Raw genomic sequence first — 21,388 nt, forward strand, 5'->3', positions numbered from 1 at the left:
CGAGAGCTGTCGGCTCGCAGAGAGCATGCTCCGTTCTGAGAGCCGAAGTGGAGAGCCAGGCATGCGCAGTGAGCCCAGGGTGGGTTGGCAGCGGTGAGGGACTGGCGCGAGCGGGCTGATGTGTTTATCCGGTTTTCTGGGTGGGCGGTCAAAGCGCACGCGTAAGGGCGAAAGGCGGCGGAGCTAGGTAGCGGCTTGCGCATGCGTGGAGTGAGGCGGTAGCTCTGGGAGGCTGTGGAGGGGGTTGTTAGAGGAGAAGCAAGGGAAAAGGGAAGCGAAGGGAGGAAAGGGGGGAGGGGTGAGAGTGTGCTCTGCGCATGCGTGCGAGCGCTAGCGACGACGGCGGCGGGGGAGTCTCGGGGATGACAGTGGCTTTGCCCGTTGGGGTAACGGTCGTCGTCGCCGCCAGCAGAGGCCTGAGGCGCCGCACAGCCCGCGGGATCCATTAAGGCCGCAGCAGCCCGGGCCCTACCGAGCTGGGGTGGCGCGTGGAGTCGGGGTGAGGGCGGCGAGGCACGGGGGAGGGGCCTGCGGCGGGGCCTTGCTGTGTGCGCTGGGCGGCGGCGGCGGGGCCTGGCGGTGTGAGCGCTTGCCTCCCGCGGCCGGGAAGGCGCTGAGGGCGGCGGCGGCCGTCGTGCTCGGTCGAGGAGTCGTCTGTGTGTGCGGCGCCGAAAAGATGGCCGGGCAGTGAGGGGGCGGCGCTTGCGTGTGGTGACCCCGGAGTGTGCGACTGAGGAGCGAGGGGCGCCGCCGCGGCCCGGCCGGGCCTGCTCCCCGCCCCCTCCCGCCCGCCGGCGGCGGCCCGCGCACTTCCTCCCCGGCCCTCCCCTCCGGGTTGAGGACTCTCGCCCGCCTCGCCACCTCGGGGAACTGCGGGCTGCAGCCTACGGGGCGGAGAGCCAGGGCGCAGTCTGGGCCCCGCGTCCGATATGGAGAGTGCGGCGGCGGCGTCCGCCAGCCGCAACAGCAACCTTCGTCGCCGCCGCGGTGTCTTGCACTAGATCCGGGAAGCCGCCGCCCGATCGTCGTCCTTGCCTTCGCCGACGCCTCCGCGCCCTGCACTGGGATGGAGTAAGAGGCTCTGCAGCCGGGGAGAAGCGTGTCGCGCCTCAGACGGGGCCGGGGCCTGCTCCCGCGCCCGCCAGCTCGACCTGAGGAGGCGCCTCCGTGTCCGGAGATGGAGCTCGAGTGCAGGCCGCCCGCCGAGCCGCGGGGCTAGACTGAGCGCCGAGTCCCGCCCCGAGCGCCCAAGCCGCCGCGTTCTGCGCTCTGTGGTCGCTCCGGACGAACTCGAACGCTGGTTTCTCTCTCTCTCTCTCATATTTTTGGAAGTCTCAGGGACGGAGGGGCGCCAAGGCCCCATGTGTGGGAGGATTGCTTCAGCTCCACAAACTTGCACGGATTTTGGTTACTTGTTTGGCCAATGGTTCGGCTCTGATTTCTTCCGAATTGTTGCAAATTCGCCATCGTTCCCTGGCTGCTTACAAAGTTGGATCCGGAATTTCTTTTCAACCGGGAGCCATTGGTGTCGAAGTGTCTGCAATGAACCCCGTGAATGCTACTGCTCTCTACATTTCCGCGAGCCGCCTAGTGCTCAACTACGACCCCGGAGACCCCAAGGCGTTTACTGAGATTAACAGGCTCCTGCCTTACTTCCGACAGTCCCTTTCGTGCTGTGTTTGCGGTGAGATGCTTTTTATTGTTCCCTTTTCAATGCTTGTTTTTAAAAAGCCTTCTGGGCAGTGGTAACGTGAGCGGGTCGACGGCCTGGTGGTTGGTATTAAGCTTTTTGTTATTTGTGCCGCGCTGTGCGGTCATTAGTTTTGAAACTCGCCGAGGGACTTTTGCCCGGCATTTCAGAAAGGCAGAGAACCCTTTCAGACCGCTTTGTGCAGTGGCGTTAACGTTCAAAATGGTTTGATTCGCCTCGGTTCATCTGGTGGTAGTGGTTTAAGTGGGGGTAACATGCATGCACAATACTTTGCCGCGGGAGCTGATTTCGTACCTACAGCGGTTAAAAGTGGTTAAACATGACGAAGACATGCACATGTGGCGTGTTTGCATTTCCCCAAGCTGGTGTTAGTGGGAGTGGTGGGCTAAACTGATGAACCCACAGCTGGAGAACCCGACGCGGAACTTTCCCCCGGGTTCCTCCCCAAATGCCTTGACGGTTTGACGGTTAACAGCAAGCCGGGGAAGGCTGGTGGTACTCGAAGTGCTTTTTAACTGGTGGGATTTTTACTTACCACGTTTTCATTTTGTGGTTTAACACACTTTGGCTTCGTCGAGGGTTATTTTAGATGTGTTTGTTCAAAAAATATTAACTCGTGGTAGGTAGGATACTTTTTAATTATTTTTAAGATAGAAGAGATATGCTAAATTGTCTAAGGAAAATATCTCAAAAGTGATAGTTTGAGTGTTAACTGTGCAGGTATAATAATTACTTGCTTTTCGAGAAACCTGGACTGAGACGTTAATACAAAGGAAAGGGCAACTGGTAAAGCAGTAATATGTATGCTCTACTTAATACTCTATCCGAAGTTTTGAAGTTTTGGTGATCCACTTGTTTAGTTAGAACCTGGGAAATTCAGGCACTTAGTTAAGGCTTCCGCTTTCTTTAAAATTAGATAAAGGAAGAAGAGTAATTTGGGACAGTTGTGGCTGAAGGGAGAAATAATATTCATTTGAGGTTTATCCAGCGTTCTCTATATAGATCCTGAAGCAAGACACTGAATGGGTGCAGAAGAGGTGGTGGTGTTTTTTGCAAGACAGGTACTTAATGTCATAAACATTTAAGTAACTGAGTAAGTCATTAAGTGCTGCTCTGACTGGTAACAGGCACTTAACACCTATATAGAGGAATAGTCGCCCCGGGCAAATCACCTAACTGCCCTGGGCCTCAGTTTCTTGATGTGTAAAATGAGAATTTTCGGCTAGATTGAGTTTCCTTTCAGCTTAAGTTTTGCAAATGTAGGTGTATAAAAAATTTGCTTGATTTCATGGTAACCTCTCACTCTACTCCCGCTTTTTTGGAGTGCTTTTTTTTGTGTCCTCACATATTTTGATAGTTTGAGGACTAAGGAAATGGAGCTGCCATAACTTCCTTCTCCATACACTTTTTTTTTTCTTTTCCTTTGGTGACGGCCGTAGAGTGCTACTTTGGTGAGGTAGGGGAAAGAGGGAGGGCCCACTCTGTCCTGCTAAAACAGCATTTGAGAGTGATGTCATTATCAGTTAACATTTGCAGAATCTGGTAGGTCACCTGTTTACTAGATGGGTGAGACTTAGCTCTCTAATTTAAGAGGGAAACGGTAGTTTTGAGTTGTGTAGACCACCACTATCCTAAAACTATTAAGAACCTCAGAGGTTTTAAGTTCTTATTAATAGCTTTCGGTTAGTAGTGGTGGTCTAATTGAACATTTTCCCAGGTTCTAACCTGGACTTTAAATAATGGCATCAAAGATAAAACTACATTTAAAAGTCCAACTGTAGCCTTTTTTGTTTTTATTTTTTGTCAGTCTTGGCAACACAAGGGGAATTTTTCTGACAGGGCTTTCTTATTTCACATCATCCTAAGGGGAATTTTTCTGACAGGGCTTTCTTACTTCACATCATCCTGTGGAAGATCTGTGAGTTCTGCTTCTCCCTTATAATTGAGTAGCTGGCATGGTTTCAGTAATAGGGATGTAGGTTCAGGTTTTTTTCCTCCCATCTCTTTGGACATAAGTCTGTGGTTATCAAGAGATAGAAAAAAAAAATCAGTTATTTGAATTTAGCTCCAGCATTTACATATCTTTGTACCAGGTGCGTACTAGACTTTTTTTCCTTAGATGAAAAGCATACGTGCATTCAAATTAATATGTGGATGTGCATGCAGTCTTATTTCACGAAAATAATACACATGTAAAAATGAAGTTTAATTCTGTCGTAATGCTTAATTAGGGAATTTGTTTCAACACGTCCTGTAGATTTGACCCGCTACTACCTTTTCATTCTTTTGTTCAACTGTGGTTTTACATAATTTTTGTTTTAACTGGATTGATGTTTTTGCCCTTTCAGACATGCTTTATATCTTCCTTTTTTTTCTTTTTTTAAAAATCTTTGTTTTCTTAAGTTTCTTCTGCCTAATACACTCCTTTTTTTCTAAAGGCCTAACTCAACTCCCTGCCTCCTTGGTGAAGTCTTCCTTGCTCACTGCAGCGAAAAGTTTCCTCTGGTCAGGTGCCTGTAATCCCAGCACTTTGGGAGGCCAAGGTGGGCGGATCACTTGAGGTCAGGAGTTGGAGACCAGCCTGGCCAACATAGTGAAACCCCATCTCTACTAAAAATACAAAAATTAGCTGTGTGTGGTGGGGGTGGCTGTAATCCCAGTTACTTGGGAGGCTGAGGCCCATTGCCAGACATTGCTTGAACCTGGGAGGCGGAGGTTGAAGTGAGCGGAGATTGTGCCACTGCACTCCAGGCTGGGCGACAGAGTGAAACTCTGGCTGAAAAAATTAAAAAGTTATTTTTGTTCTCTTGTTCCAGTCGTAAGGTACTTATAACTCCTTTCAGTGCAGTTTTTATATCAGTTTGATTTTCCTGATATATATAATAAACTTCTTAGGGAAGACACCTTTTTCTTTTACATTTTTGTATTTTTTCTGCTTCACATTCTCTCCTGCCTAGTGACTTACATGTAGGTGTTTATGACAGCCTCAGAGGAAGAGGTGAGGGAGGGAAAAAGCCCTTCAAACTTTGCAGTTAGGTTGAAATTTGGCTTTTACTTACTGTGTAGGCGCATTGCTTTAACTTTTTGCCAGTTTCCTTTATCTCCTTCAAGTTTGTTTCTCCAAATTTGTGTTATGTGTGGGCTTATTTTTAAGTGGTTTGAAAAAACTTTTTATTGAGACAGGATCTTGCTGTGTTGCTCAGGTTGGAGTGCTTGCTCAGGTTGGAGTGCAGTGGTGCCATCCTAGCTCACTGCAGCCTTAAACTCCTGGATTCATGCAATCCTTCCACCTCACCCTCCTAATTAGCTAGAACTGCAGGCATGCACCATCATGCCCAGCTAAAGTTTTTGTGGTGATAGGGTCTTGCCATGTTGCCTGGGCAGATCTTGAACTCCTAGGCTCAAGCTATCCTCACGCCTTGGCCTCCCAAAGTGCAGGGGTTACAGATGTAAGCCGCTGTGGCTCCTGGCCTGAAAAAAAAAATTTTTTTTTTTGAGACGGAGTCTTGCTCTGTTGTCCAGGCTGGAGTGCAGTGGCGGAATCTTGGCTCACTGCAACCTCCACCTCCTGGGTTCAAGCGATTCTCCTACCTCAGCTTCCCGAGTAGCTTGGGATTACAGATGCCTGCCACCACGCCCAGCTAATTTTTGTATTTTTTGTAGAGATGAGGTTTCACCATGTTGGCCAGGCTGGTCTTGAACTCCTGACCTCGTGATCCGCCCGCCTTGGCCTCCCACAGTGCTGGGATTACAGGTGTGAGCCACCCCTGCTCGGACTGAAAAAAGTTTTTGAACCCATGAGAACAAGTCTACAGATTCAGTGTCTGGCATGTATTAGGTACTTAATATCCCAGCTTTGCACAGTAGAGAAAGGTGGAAGGAGGTGAGGGAAGAGACTATAAACTATCAGGTCAATTATTGTCAAACCTAGATTATTCACTGCAGTTACAGTTTTGTTATTATTGTTCTTTGATATGTTAATTAGCTGATTATCATGCTTGTTTTTCAATTGGTTTGTATATTTAAACCTTCTGAAGCTTCTAGTGAATGGGATAGCCTTACTGTAGAGAATTACTGTACTTTCTAGGTCACAGAAAGTGACCAAGACAAAATCACTATGGGTACTATTTTTAAGTGTCGATTTCTCGCTCCTGTTCTAAATGTTGGACTTCCTTTATCAGAAAGTAGAATTGTTTTTTTCTTTTGATAACATGAGACTTGATAAATTTTGGCCTAAGGATTTTAGGTTTTCATTAAACTTGTAACTCTTCAAATGATGTAACAAGTCTGATATATACAATCAAAAATCCTGTTAGGATTGGAGGGTCATGTTAAATGGAAAAATATTACTCTTGGAGATATTTGGAAATTATCATGGTCAAACCCAGGAACATGAATGTTTCCCTTTTTTTTTTTGGAGACGATCTTGTTTGGTCACCCAGGCTGGAGTGCAGTGGTGCAGTCATAGCCCACTGCAGCCTCAAACTCCAGTCCTCTGGCCTTAGCCTCCAGAGTAGCTAACACTACAGGTGTGCGCCACCAATGTGGTTGGCTAATTTTTAAATTTTTTTTTTGTAGAGATGTGGCCTTGCTGTGTTGTCTATATTGGTCTTGAACTCACCTGGCCTCGGTCTCCCAAAATGCTGGGATTACAGGCGTGAGTCCCGGTAACCTGTACTATGTCTTTATTGGTCACCTGTGATGTTCTAGATGCTAGGATAGAATAAGACACGTGGCACAGGCCCATATATATTGGTCAGTGTTATAGGGAAGACATTTAAGTAAATCAACAATTATTGGCCAACTACTGAGTAGAGGCATGTAAGCTATAACAAACCTCATGTGTCACGATAGAAAAGTTAGTAATTTTTTATTTTTGAGACAGGGTCTTGCTGTGTTGCCCAGGCTGGAGTGCAGTGGCATGATCTTGGCTTACTGGAACATTTGTCTCCCGGGTCCAGGTGATCCTCCCACCTCAGCCTCCCAAGTAGCAGGAACTACAAGAGTGCACCCCCGGGCCTGGTTGATATTTGTAGAAAACTTACCAGTTAACGTTTTTGTACGTGTAAAGTTTCAGAAATTAACCATAAAAGTGTATTTATTTCTGTAGAATTTGTTTTTGAATAGCTCTTTGGTCAGAGGTTAATGATTGGTGTTAAAACAGGGTCTATTTTAACAGTTTTTTTCTTGTTTACCTGTTTTCTGATCTGGGAAGAATTCTTTAGAGCACATTCATCTAGTATGCAGGTAAGGAAGAACTGTGTAGTTAGTAATTTTCTTGGCAGGTACAATTCAGCTATAGACAGCAGATATATCAGATCTAGTTTTTTTTAACTGTTTGATATATATATATATATTTTTAAATTTTCTTGAGACAGGGTCTTCTTCTGTTGCCCAGGCTGGAGTGTGGTAGCATGATCATGGCTCACTGCAGCTCAATCTCTTGGACTTAAGCTGTCCTCCCACCTCAGCCTCCCAATTAGCTGGGACTATAGGCGTGCGCCACCATGCCCACCTTATTTTTGTGTTTTTTTTTTTTGGTAGAGACGGTTTTGCCATGTTGCCCAGGCTTGTATGATCTCTTTTCTTAAGAAAAATCTATAAAAGTTCTAAAATATTTGCTCCTACTTGGGTATGTTTATGCAAGATGACATTGTCTTAGGGAAAGGACTCCCTAAATGGATTGTTCCTAGTGGTGAGATGAAAAGAGGTTTGATTCACAGCCCTTCATCTTACAATAAGTTCAAAAGGTAATAATGGTTTAAATGATGGCTCAAGGCAGGCAGTGTGGTACTGTAGAATTAGGCAGATGAGATTGTTTCAGTCTGGTAAGATCTGGTAGGTGTGGGACTTGAGTTGGGCCAAGAGAAATGGTGTAATGGATACTTTTTTTTTTTTTTTTTTGAGGCAGAGTCTTGCTCTGTCGCCCAGGCTGGAGTGCAGTGGCTTGATGTGGGCTCCAGCAGTCCTCCCACCTCAGTGTCCTGAGTAGCTGAGACTACAGGCATGCGCCATCAATGCCCTGCTAATTTTCAGATATTCTGTAGAGATGGAGTTTTGCTGTATTGCCCAGGCTGGTCTTGAATTCCTGACCTCAGGCAGTCGTTCCGCTTTGGCCTCCCAAAATGCTGGGATTATAAGCATGAGCCACTGAACCCAGCCTGTTAGTGGATTTTTTTTTTTTTTTTTGAGACGGAGTCTTACTCCGTTGCCAGGCTGGACTGCAGTGGTGCGATCTCGGCTCACTGCAACCTCCGCCTCATGGGTTCAAGCGATTCTCCTGCCTCAGCCTCCTGAGTAACTGGGACTACAGGCATGCCCCAGCATGCCTAGCTAATTACTGTAGTTTTAGTAAACACGGGGTTTCACCATGTTGGCCAGGATGTCTCGATCTCTCTACCTCGTGATCCCCTAGCTTGGCCTCCCAAAGTGCTGGGATTACAGGCATGAGCCACCGCACCTGGCCTAGTGGACATTTTTAAGTAAGTCCTGAAGGAGAAAACCTTTGGCTTATGTGAACAGCAGTAAATTGGGTTTATCTGGAATGAAGAGCCCTTGTAGGAGAGCCCTTGCCCTATAGTGGTTATTCAGGAGCCTTTTGTGTGGAACATTTTGATCCCAGGCTAAGGAATGTGACATTCAACCTGTAGACCTGTTTCTTTCTTTTTTTTTTAAAAATATATTCTTTTTTTTTTTTTTTTTGAGACGGAGTCTCGCTCTGTCGCCCAAGCTGGAATGCAGTGGCTGGATCTCAGCTCACTGCAAGCTCCGTCTCCCGGGTTTACGCCATTCTCCTGCCTCAGCCTCCCGAGTAGCTGGGACTACAGGCGCCCGCCACCTTGCCCGGCTAGTTTTTTGTATTTTTTAGTAGAGACGGGGTTTCACCGGGTTAGACAGGATGGTCTCGATCTGCTGACCTTGTGATCCGCCCGTCTCGGCCTCCCAAAGTGCTGGGATTACAGGCTTGAGCCACCGCGCCCGGTCGTTTTTTTAAATATATTCTACAGGCCACCTGAATCAAAATCACCTAAAAGCTTATTAAAATCCAGATTTCCTAATCATTACACCAGACTGATTGAATTAGAATCTCTGTGGACAGGCCCTTGTAATCTGCATTTTAACTGCCCATCTTGATTGGGATGAGGATTTGCAAACCAGTGTTGTAAGCATTTGAAAAACAGTATTTAAGTAGGATAGTGATACGATTGAAATTGTTTTAGAAAATATTAATTTAGAGGTGAATTTTTTTTTTTTTTTTTTTTTTTTTGAGATGGAGTCTTGCCCCATCATCCAGGCTGGAGTGCAATGGTGTGATCTTGGCTCACTGCAACCTCCATCTCCTGGTTCAAGCGATTCTCCTGCTTTAGTCTCCTGAGTAGCTGGGACTACAGTCGCCCGCCACACCCGGCTAATTTTTTTTTTTTTTGTATTTTTAGTAGAGACAGGGTTTCACCATGTTGGCCAGGCTGGTCTTGAAGTCCTGACCCCAGGTCATCCTCCCACCTCCACCTCCCAAAGTGCTAGGATTACAGGCGTGAGCCACTGCACCCGGCCAAATGTGGTTTGTTTGGAGTCTCTAATAAGAGGATTCTTTAATGAGGCCTGAATAGAGTGGTGGGAGTGAAAAGAAAGGGAATAACATAAAATGAAAAGGGAACATTTGATCATTCTTATGGTTATCATAACATTTTAATTTGAAATGTGTTATGCCGTCTTTGTCATAGCTGGGCTTGTCTCATTGTGAATTGATTAAATGAGATGTTTTCTAGTCTTACATTGGTGAGTATGTCTAGCACAGTGCTTTCACATAACATATACTTGATAAAATGTACAGCTAATCCTCCATATCTGTGGGTTCTGCATTCGTGGATTCAAGCAACCTTGGATCTAAAATATTTGGGAAAAAATTGCGACTGTACTGAACATGTATGGACTTGTTTTTGGTCATGATTCCCTAAGCATTACAGTATAACAAGTACTTACATAGTATTACATTGTTTAGGTATTATGAGTTATCTGGAGATGATTTAAAGCAGCAGTTCCCTACCTTTTTGGCGCTAGGAACTGATTTCATGGAAGACTATTTTTCTACGGGTTCGGAGGATGGTTTCAGGATGATTCAAGCACATTACACTTATTGTGCACTTTATTTCTATTATTATTGTATTGTAACATATAATGAAATAATTATACAATTCACTATAATGTAGGATTAGTGAGAGCCCTGAACTTGTTTCCTGCGAGGGTCCCGTCTAGGGGTGGTGGGAGACAGTGACAGATCATCAAGCATTATTCTTGTAATGAGTGTGCAGCCTAGATCCCTTGCATGCACAATTCACAGTAAGGTTTGTGCTCCTGTGAGAATCTAATGCTGCTGCAGATCTGACAGAGCTCAGGTGGTAATGCGAGCAATGGGGAGTGGCCGTGAAGCTTTGCTTGCTGGACCCAGTTCACTTCCTGCTCACTTCCTACTGTGCAGCCTGGTTCCTAACAGGCCAAGGACTGGTGCCTGTCCATGGCCTGGAGGCTTGGGGACCCCTGATTAGAAGAATAGAGGAGGCTATACTTAGGTTAAGTGCAAATACTATGTCATGTTATATCAAGGACTTGAGTATCTGCAGATTTTGGTATTCAAGCGAGATGCTGGAACCAATCACCCATGGATATCTAGGGACAGTTATACAATGATGTTGAAGAACTGACAAAACCTGGCAGTTTGATACAGACACATGGGAAAAATTGAAGGAGTCGAAAGGTGATTTAGTTCATATCAGAAATGAAGTAAGGAAGGATGTTGATTTTTGGGGAACCTGAAGAGTTGAGGCAGTCTAGGTTTGAAGTAATGTAAGGATAGCCTAGTTAAAGAATTCTTCGGGGATTTTAGCAATATGGTTGTGGTAATTGAGCTAAATATTCTGCAAAATAGCCTTGCCATTGTTTTGATAACCTCTTTTAGAACAACTTTTTTTTTTTTTTTTGCTTCCATTTTGCCCAAGTCACCTTCTCTGTATGTAATTGTCTCCATTGATTTTATTTTTGTCTTCTGGAATAATTCAGAAAGCCTTTGATAAAATTTTGCCCTTCGATGTTGGAAGACAACTTTGTCATTTCTGAGAAGTTGTGTCCTGGCCGGGCGTGGTGGCTCACGCCTGTGATCCCAGCACTTTGGGAGGCTGAGGCAGGTGGATCATCTGAGGTCAGGAGTTTGAGACCAGCCTGGCCAGCATGGCGAAACACTGTCTCTACAAAAAATACAACAATTATCCTGGCGTGCTGGTGCGCACAGAATTGCTTGAACCCAGGAGGTGAAGGTTGCATTGAGCCGAGATTGCGCCAGTGCACTCCAGCCTGGGTGACAGTGAGACTCTGTCTCCCCCTTCCCTTCCCTCCGCCCTGCAAAAAAAAAAAAAAAAAAAAAAAGAGTCATGTCCTAAGTTATTCTGGTAGCATCCTTGTTTTAGTTTTCTCTAAAAGGGTGATTTTTGTGTCCATATCTATAGTATTTTAGATATGGTTAGATGAAGTTCTCTTCTGTGATGACTTGAATAAATTAATTTTTCTGTTTCGTTTGTAAGATGAGGTTGTTGGATTAGAGCATAAATTTGGTTGTGAATTTGGTTTCCAGACCTTTTTTTTTTTCAGTTTTGTTAAAAATGTACTGAATAGTGCCTAGCACAGTGGCTCACACCTGTAATCCCAGCACTTTGGGAGGCCAAGGCGGGCAGATCCTTTGAGGTCAGGAGTTTGAGATCATCCTGGCCAACATGCTGAAACCTCGTCTCTAATAAAAATACAAAAAAATTTGTCGGGTGTGGTGGCACATGCCTGTAGTCCCAGCTACTTAGCTACTTGGGAGGCTGAGGCGGAAGAATTGCTTGAACCTGGGAGGCAGAGGTTGCAGTGAACTGAGATCGTGCCACTGCATTCCAGCCTGGGCTACAGAGCAAGACTCAGTCTCAAAAAAAAAAAAAAAAAAAAAAAACTGAATTGGTGGTTACTGTTTCCAAACCTAGACTTCACATAAAAATCCAAATTTTAGGCACTTCCTGGAAAAGTATGAGGTTTTGCAACAGTGGAAGCACTGAATTGGAAGCATTCCCTTATGACGTAGCATCATTGGCTAGACTTGAGAGATTGACTTTTTTCTTTGGTGGTAGGAGTATGTCCTCTTCAGTTTGCCCTTGGTCACACCTAACCTTTGCCACTGTTTTTCTTTTTTTTTTTTCTTTTTCTTTTTTAGAGCTTTATCTATTTGCCTCCTGTAAGAATTTGGGTTTGTAATTCTCAGGAATGAAGGATTTATCCAGACCCTTTCTTGTACACTAGAGGTTGTTCAGAACCATGGAATTCTTATTTTTTTTGAGATGGAGTTTCGCTCTGTTGTCCAGGCTGGAGTGCAATGGTGCGATCTCGGCTCACTGCAGCCTCTGCCTCTTGGGTTCAAGGGGTTCTCCCGCCTCAGCCTCTGGAGTAGCTGGGATTACAGGCTCCTGCCATCTTGCCCAGCTAATTTTTTGTGTGTGTTTTTGTAGAGACGGATTTCACCATGTTGGCCAGGCTGGTCTTGGAACTCCTGACCTGAGGTGATCTGCCTGCCTTGGCCTCCCAAAGTGCTGAGATTACAGACGTGAGCTACCCCGCCCGGCCCAGAACCATAGAATTCTTTTTTTCAGGCGGAGTCTTGCTCTGTCGCCCAGGCTAAAGTGCAGTGGCACCATCTCGGCTTACTGCACCCTCCGCCTCCCGGGTTCGACTGATTCTTCTGCCTCAGCCTCCCGAGTAGCTGGGACTACAAGTGACCACCATCACGCCTGGCTAATTTTTTGTATTTTTAGTAGAGACGAGGTTTCACTGTGTTAGCCAGGATGATCTCGATCTCCTGACCTCGTGATCTGCCCGCCTTGGCCTCCCAAAGTGCTGGGATTACAGGTGTGAGCCACCATGCCTGGCCAGAACCATAGAATTCTAATGATGTTGTGATCTTCAGTTATTTTGTGAAATCTTATTACCTGGATAAGAGTCAGGATTACTTATCTTGTTTGGCAGTTAGAGAACAGTTGTTAGTTCACAATGTTTCTGATCAGTAAAAACATTTTCACAAGTTAGTTGATAGCATTGTTCATTATTTTCTCTATCCTTACAGACTTTTAGTAGTTTTGTCAATTATTGAGTTGAAATCTCAACTGTATGTGTTTTCAGTTTCTCTTCAGTTATATCAGTTTTTGCTTCATGTATTTTGAAGCTCTGTTGGTAGGTTTATGAAACCTTTCTGAACTTACGGGATATAGTTAAAATAACTACCATTTCAATAACTTTAATTTTTCTAGCCTGGGCAACATGGCAAAACCCTGCCTCTACAAAAAATACATACCTGGACGTGGTTGGCGCGTGCCTCTAGTCACAGCTACTTGGGAGGCCGAGGTGGGAGGATTGCTTGAGCCCAGGAGGCAGAGGTTGCAGTGATCTGAGGTCATGCCACTGCACTCCAGCCTGAGTGGCAGACTGAGACCTTGTCTCAAAAAAAAAAAAAATTTCATTTTAAAAATTTTTCGTAGAGATGGGGGTCTACCTGTGTTGCCCAGACTGGTCTTGAACTCTTGGCCTCAAGTAATCCTCCTACCTTGGCTTCCCAAAGTACTGGGGTTACAGGAGTGAGCCACCACATTTGGCTTAATATAATTTTCATTTTTAATGTTCTTGTTTACTAATTCTATCATCTGTTTCATTTTCTGGGTTTATTGTTCGCACTGGTTTTTCTTATCATGGGTTATATTTTCTTGCTTCTTTCTAGGGCTGGTTAATTTTGATTGGATTCCAGCTATTGTGAGTTTTACCTTGTTGCTGGATATTTTTGTACTACAGATATTCTTGAACTTTGTTCTGGGATGAGGCTAAGTTACTTGGAGATTGTTTGATCCTTTCAAGCCTTGTTTTTAAGCTTTTGTTTAGCAGAGTCACAGCAGCCTTTAGAGACTAGTTTTTCCATGCTACTGAGGGCAGGAACCTTTTGACTGCTCATCTGATGCCTTGTGGGATTTCTCACTTTGGGTAGTGGAAGGAGGAATTACTCTGCTACTTCTGTGAGTTATGGGGATTGTTTCCACTGCTTCTTTCTGGGGCTTCTCTGGTAGTTTACACACATGTGCTAATTAATCAGTACTCAGCTGAAGACCTCAGAGTGACCTGGTATACCACTCTGGGCCTCTTTCTCTGTGCAGCTCTGTCATCTCTGTGCTTCGCTCTGAGAAGTCCAGCTGCCTTGGCTTCCAGCTCTGTCTTCTCAACTCAGGGGAGCTTTTATTTTTCTTTTCTTTCCCCCTGCTTAATCCAGGCTTTGGATTCTCCCTGCCTGTGCTTTTTGGCCTGAAAAGTATCCCCAGGCAATAAGCTGGGACGGTTGTAGGGTTTATATTTGTTCCCCCTTTCAGGGATTACTGTCCTGTGCTGCTTGTTGGTCAATATTTGAAAACCTATTGTTTTAGCCTGTTTTTTAGTTATTTCAGTTAGGAGAGTAAATCTGATTATTCCATTTTTGTCTGGAAGCAGAGTAAGATCACATTCTAAACCTATGTTTTATACAAAGCCACTGGCCATATGTGACAATGTAAATTTTATTTAATTAAAAGTAAATGCAATTTAAAATCCAGTTCTTCTTTTATCCTTAACAACATTGTAAATGCTCAGTAGCCACATGTGAGTGTAATGGCTTCCTTATTGGACATTGCAGATATGAAACATTTCCATTGTTGCGTGAAGTTCTACTGGACAGTGTTACAACATTTAAAGAACTTAGATTTGGTCTTGAAAGCTGTGTGAGAAATTTGCCTTCAGTGTTTTCATCTTGTTTTTTAAGTTTTGATTTTTAAAGAAAATTTATATTTAGAACTTTTTTTCTTCAGATCACATAAGTTTTGATTTTATTTTTACTTATTTATTTTTTTAATTTTTTTGAGACAGTCTGTTGCTGAGACTGGAGTGCAGTGGTACTGTGTCAGCTCACTGCAACCTCCGTCTCCTGGGTTCAAGCGATTCTCCTGCCTCAGCCACCCAGGTAGCTGGGATTACAGGCGTCCACCACCACGCCCAGCTAGTTTTTATATTTTTAGTAGATACGGGGTTTCACCATGTTGGCCAGGCTGGTCTTCAACTCCTGACCTCAGGTGATCCACCTGCCTCAGCCTCCCAAAGTGCTGGGATTACAGGTGTGAGCCACCTCGCCCGGCCAAGTTTTGATTTTAAAACATTGAGCTGGATGGGGTTGTGAACAAATTTTTGGAGCTTACCATTTACTGCCCTCTAGAACAATTTCTTCACCTTAGTAATCGGACTCAAGAAGGTGTTCCACGGTGTTCATGTAGTAAAAAGGCTTCTGTTATTTTAGAAGAAGAGAAAACATTTTAATTGTCTTCCTTTAAAATGAGGTAATTTGAAGAGATGTCAAATGAGCATGAGACAAATAGTGGTACCAGAACCAGTTAATAATTCAGCTTAATCCTTCCGTTCATGAAGGTTTCATATTGTTTTAATCTTAGTCATGTGTTTTATTAACTCTTATTCATATTGTTTCAATGATTCATTTAATAGATCAACGTTTAGAGACAAGAACCATTAAGAAAGTTAAATTGATAATGAAATACTAGATGATGAGCATAAAAATGTAAATGATTCTAAATATTTGGTTCATGATTTTTGTTACTCTCGTCTTTTTTTTTTGAGACGGAGTTTTACTCTGTCACCCAGGCTGGAGTGCAGTGGCGCAATCTTAGCTCACTGCAACCACCACCTCCTGGGTTCAAGCGATTCTCCTGCCTCAGACTCTTAAGTAGCTGGGACTACAGGCATGCGCCACCACGCCTGACTAATTTTTTTATTTTGTATTTAATAGAGATGTTTCACTGTGTTGGTCAGGCTAGTGTTGAACTTCTGACCTCAGACGATCCGCCCTCCTCGGCCCCCTGCACCCTACAAAGTGTTGGGATTACAGGCTTGAACCACCGCGCCCAGCCAACTACTTCTTTCTTTCTTTCTTTCTTTTTTCTGAGACGGAGTCTTGCTCTGTCACCCAGGCTAGAGTGCAATGGTGCGATCTTGGCTCACTGCAACCTCCACCTCCCGGGTTCAAGCAATTCATCTGCCTCAGCCTCCCAAGTAGCTAAGATTACAGGCGCCAGCCACTGTGCCTGGCTAATTTTCGTATTTTTAGTAGTGACGGGGTTTCACCATTTTGGCCAGGCTGGTCTTGAACTCCTGATCTGGTAATCCGCCCGCCTCGGCTTCCTAAAGTGACTTTTTTTCTTTATAAGTTGTCTGTGTTAACACCCTGTATTTCAACAGGTTCTTGGTAATATTTCAAAAAGTAATGTTGAAAAGAGAAAATACAGTGCTACCCAGTATTGCTTTTTATTTTTAGAGACCAAAGACTATTCATACTTGGAATGTGTTATTTGAAGTGTTTGTAGATGACATTTTGAAGCCACTTCTGGCTTATCACTTAGTAACAAAATACAAAAATTGTTAAAAAAATTTTAGTAGGAAACATAAGTCCAAGTATCAGGGCACATAGGCAGTTTTGCCCCTGTGTAGTGTGTTCCACTTTAGCCTACATTTTTAACATTCATGAGTTTACAAATAGGGCATGCCATTTTATTTTTATTTTTTATTTTTTTTTTGCAACAGAGTCTTGCTCTGTTGCCCAGGCTGGAGTGCAGTGGAGGGATCTCAGCTCACTGCAACCTCTGCCTCCTGGGTTCAAGTGTTCTCTTGCCTCAGCCTCCTGAGTAGCTTGGACTATAGGCCCCTGCCACCACGCCTGGCTAGTTTTTGTATTTTTAGTAGAGACGGGTTTTTACCATGTTGGCCAGGCTGATCTCAAACTCTTGACCTCAGGTGATCCGCTCGCCTTGGCCTCCCAAAGTGCTGGGATTTCAGGCGTGAGTCACCGCGCCCAGCCCAAGATAGGCGGTTTTAAAGTAGATATGTCACCAAAATGCATTTTAAAACTTAATTTAGATAAAAAAATGTCTTTGTATGCTTTGTTGAGATGATCTTTATAGTATAATTTTGCATAATATGCTGATTAAAAGTAGTTTTTTTTTTTTTTTTTTCCTTAAAATCATTTAATCACATTTGCTACTTAAATGATGAAATGATTAGAAAAAATCCCCAGGAGTTCTTCTTATTGTGGAAGATGACTTCAAGGGAAGAAAAAGTTAAAAGTATTTTTAGTGATTCCTAATCCTGGTTGTTCATTAGCATTTGGGAAGCTTTTTAAAAATACACATTCCTCACTGGGCAGGATGGCGCATGCTGTAATCCCAGCACTTGAGATGCCGAGGCAGGTGGATTGCTTGAGCCCAGGAGTTCAAGACCAGTCTGGGCAATATAGTGAGACCCTGTCTCTACCAAAAAAAATAAAACATTAGGAGTGGTGGTGCCTGCCTGTAATCCCAGCTACTTGGGAGCTTGAGGTATAGGGATTGCTTGAACCCAGGAGGTTGAGGCTGGATTGAACCATGATGGTGCTGTTGCACTCCAGCCTGGGCGATAGAGGGAGACTCTGTCTTTAAAAAAGAAAAAAGTGAAGAAAGTGAACACTTGTGACCAAATTTGAACACGTGGTTTATGACTATTACACTAAGACTGGTATAGCTAATTGGGAGGCTGAGGTGGGAGGATTGCTTGGGCCTTGGAGGTCGAGGCTGTGGTGAATTCTGATTGTGCCATTGCATTCCAGCCTGGGTGACAGAGTGGGACCTTGTCTCAAAAAAAAACAAGAAACAAAAAATACAAACCCAAAAAAACTACATTCCTGGGTGGCATCCCCAGATCTGGAGTGGGCCATGTAAGTGATCCTGATAACCCTTTGATGGTAGTAGCGCTGTCTTGGAATACTCCATGCGTGAGGTTAAAAAAAAGTGTGTGCTGGCGGGGCGCGGCAACTCATGCCTTTAATCCCAGTACTTTGGGTGGGTGGATCACCTGAGGTCAGGAGTTCGAGACCAGTCTGGCCAACATGGTGAAACCCTGTCTCTATTAAAAATAAAAAAGTTAGCCGGGTGCCATGGTGGGCACCTGTAATTTCCCGGCACAGGAGGCTGAGGCAGGAGAATTGCTTGAACCTTGTGAGGCGGGGTTTCAGTGAGCTGAGATTGCACCACTGCATTCCAGCCTGGGCGACAGAGTGAGACCCTGTCTCCAAAAAAAAAAAAAAAAAAAAAAAAGTGCCAGTAAATTTAAGCAATGCTGTCTTACGTTTTTGACAGTTATAGAATATTCAGTTTTAAGATGCTAATGTATTGTGGGATGACTCTGTAAGAGGGTAATAAAGCAAACCTTCTGGTTCCATGGAACACCAATTTGGGAAATTTGGATCTTGATTTATATTGGTTTATTGATTAGTGTTTGTTCGGGTATGAATCAACTTAATTTTGCCTAATTAATCAGCCTACATTATCTTATTGGTAATAATTTCGTGAGTGGCCATCATTGCTTTGCCAGAATAGGAAAATAATGGAATATTATAAAAGTGCTCTGTAACCACAAACATTCTATAAAAGCCTCCCCTACTTAGTTATTAAGATAAACGATGTCTGGCATTCTTTTTTAGTTCTTACTAGAGTATGAAATGAGGCATGGCTTGAGTATATGAATATGTTGTGGGTCTGAGTGGTTGTACATATATGTCATCCATTTAATAACCTATGATGAGTCTTTGTTTAATGGTAGTTGACTAGTGAAACTTACTAGTCAAAAGTGCTTGTATAAAGTACTGACTTACCCAAAGATGATCCAATACAAAATAAAAAAAACTCTGAAGTCAAACCGTTCAGGTTTTCAGTGAACAGCTTGGCTTGAGTAACATTTATATTTTTAAAATTGCAGTGTTTAACTCTTCTTTTTCTTCACCTCCACTCCCTGTAAAATTGGCATATATGTTTAGCTATCACTGGTCTCTCAGTATAGTGGTATTTAGTTATTTAAGGTGCTATAGTGAACTTTAAAGTAATTACTCAGTCAAGTGGTCAAAATATTCCACTTTGTAGCATCGGTTTTTTTTTTTCCTTTTTTCTTTTCTTTTTTGAGACAGAGTCTTGCTCTGTCACCCAGGCTGGAGTGCAGTGGCGTGATCTTGGCTCACTGCAAGCTCTGCCTCCTGGATTCACGCCATTCTCCTGCCTCAGCCTCCCGAGTAGCTGGGACTACAGGTGCCCGCCACCATGCCCGGCTAATTTTGTTTTTTGTATTTTTAGTAGAGGCGGGGTTTCACCTTGTTAGCCAGGATGGTCTCGATCTCCTGACCTCATGATCCACCTGCCTCGGCCTCCCAGAGTGCTGGGATTACAGGTGTGAACCACCGCGCCCATTCTGTAGCATCATTTTTAGTGACTAAGGCACATCTGCCATATTATTATTATTTCTTGCTTTTAATTAAAATATATATTTTTCTGGCATATGATTATTTGTGCTAGATATTTTAAAGAAATAGTTTATTGATCTTTGGAATCCAGCTGATCAGGGATGTTTAAAGGGGCTAATGCTGATTTGGGCATAGCTGCTTGAATATTTAATTAGAGAACTAATTTCTTCAAAACTTAAGTTATTTAGATTTGCTGATTTTTTGAGGCATGTATTTGCTTTTTGGTTTAATACTAAAATAAAGTGGATGGAGGTTTACAGTAACAGGTTTTAAGTGCTGCTCAATAAAAAATTTAAAGAAGAAAAACAGATCTGGGTTAGGAAGCCTCACAAAGAGTAAACTTGTGCTGTCTTAGGAGAGTTCTCTGCTCTTAAATTAATTTCTCTTTGACTTGAGCTTATTATCCTGTATGACAATGTGTAAATCCGTTTGTGTTGCTGTTAAGGAGTACCTGAGACTGGGTAATTTATAAAGAAAAGATACTTATTTTGGTTCATGGTTCTGCAGGCTGTACAGGAAGTATGGTGCCGGCATCTCTTCTGGTGAGGGCCTCAAGAAGCTTCCAATTGTGGCAGAAGGCTAAAGGGGAGCAAGCCTATCACATGGTCAAAGAAGCAGCAAGAGAGAGAAGGAGGAGGTCCCAGATTTAAACAGATCTCATGTGAACTGAGGGAGAACTCATTCATTATCAAGGGGATGGTGCCAAGCTAATCATGCGGGACCTACCCTTGACCCAGCACCTCCCACCAGGCCTCACTTGTAATGTTGGGGATTACATTTCAACATGAGGTTTGGAAGGAACAAACATCAAAATCAAATCAAGCAGAATTCGTAACACATGAATTTTGTCTGATGGAAAAAGAAATTTTTTTTGAGACAAAGTGTCACTTTGTTGCTCAGGTTGGAGTGTAGTGGTACAATCATGGCTCACTGGATACTCTGTCTCCAGGGTTCAAGCAGTTCTCCCAACTCAGTCTTTTAAGTAGCTGGGACCCCAGGTGTGTGCCATCACACCTGGTTAATTTTTAAGTTTTTTTTGTAGTAACAGGGTCTCACTCAGTTGCCCAGGCTGGTCTTAGATTCCTGGGCTCAAGTGATCCTCCTGCCTCAGCCTCCCAATGCTAAGATGATAGGCATGAACCATTGTGCCCAGCCAAAAAGTTTTGTTTTTTTTTTTTTTTGAGACAGGGTCTCAATCTGGTTGCCCAGGCTGGAGTGCAGTGACACGATCTCGGCTCAACACAGCCTCAGCCTCCTGGGCTCAGGTGATTGTCCCACCTCACCCTCCCGAGTAGCGGGGATTGCAGGTGCACGCCCACATGTCCTGCTAATTTTTTGTATTTTTAGTAGAGACAGGGTTTCACTGTGTTGCCCAGGCTGGTCTTGAACTCCTGGACTCAAGCAGTCCACCTGCCGTGGCCTCCCATAGTGTTGGGATTACAGGCGTGAGCCACCACACCCGGCCAGCCGCTGAAAAGTTTTAAAAGAAGTTTAGACTTTAAAATATGCCTGCACACAACTATATTGGGCAAAGAATATAGTTTTACTTGTCCAAGAATAGTTGATTAATTTGTACCAATTTATAAATGATAAATACTATCTTTTTATGGTATAGTAATTTTTGTTTGGCTGAATTCAGAGATTATTTGCATGTATGTGTATCTAGAATATGTCCTAGTTAATGTTTGGAAACATATTGGACATCTTTAATTTTGGGGTTTACTTTTGGTGCTATAATTCAGAGATTTAAAAAAGGTTTGAGAACGCCTTGCTAAGTGATGGCAGGCTTAGCAGAGTGGCAGGCTTAGCACAGTGTTTGGCATATAGCTGGGTCCCAGGGATTATTTACTATTTACATATGTAATGAAGGAAGGAAAAATGTTTTATTCAATGAACATAGCCTAAACAATTCACTCTTCATTTGGAAAAGGTGAAAAATGGGAAAATTTAGATAAATTGATTATGAAACTATTATTGTTCCGGCCGTTTGTTGTTGTTGTTGTTGTTTTTTGAGATGGGGCCTCTGTCGCCCAGGCTAGGGTGCAGTGGTCCAATCATGGCTCACTTGCAGCCTCGAACTCCTGGACCCTAATGATCCTCCCACTTCAGCCTCCTTAGTAGCTGGGACCACAGGCATGTGCCACCATGCCTGGCTAATTTTTTTTTTTTTTTTTTTTTATAGAGATAGGGTCTCACTATGCTGCTCAGGCTGGTCTCCAACTGCTGGGCTTGAGTGGTCCTCCTGCCCCAGCCTCCCAAAA

At 43.8% G+C, this 21,388-nt stretch overlaps 1 protein-coding gene across 3 annotated transcripts in view; it reads left to right on the forward strand.

Moving 5' to 3' along the window:
- The first annotated feature begins 321 nt into the window (after positions 1-321).
- MSL2 (MSL complex subunit 2) overlaps positions 322-21,388 on the forward strand; it is a 46,405-nt gene continuing 25,338 nt past the window's right edge. Inside the window, exon 1 of one of the 3 annotated variants that reach the window (XM_025377752.1) lies at positions 322-499. Coding sequence is in view for 1 of the 3 variants with exons in the window: in XM_025377750.1 (XP_025233535.1) it covers positions 1,543-1,684 (142 nt within the window). In the remaining 2 variants the exon portion in view is untranslated. The other 2 variants (XM_025377750.1, XM_025377751.1) reach the window with 2 other exon arrangements.

This window comes from Theropithecus gelada, chromosome 2 (genome assembly GCF_003255815.1).
Source record: "Theropithecus gelada isolate Dixy chromosome 2, Tgel_1.0, whole genome shotgun sequence".
NCBI lineage: Eukaryota > Metazoa > Chordata > Mammalia > Primates > Cercopithecidae > Theropithecus > Theropithecus gelada.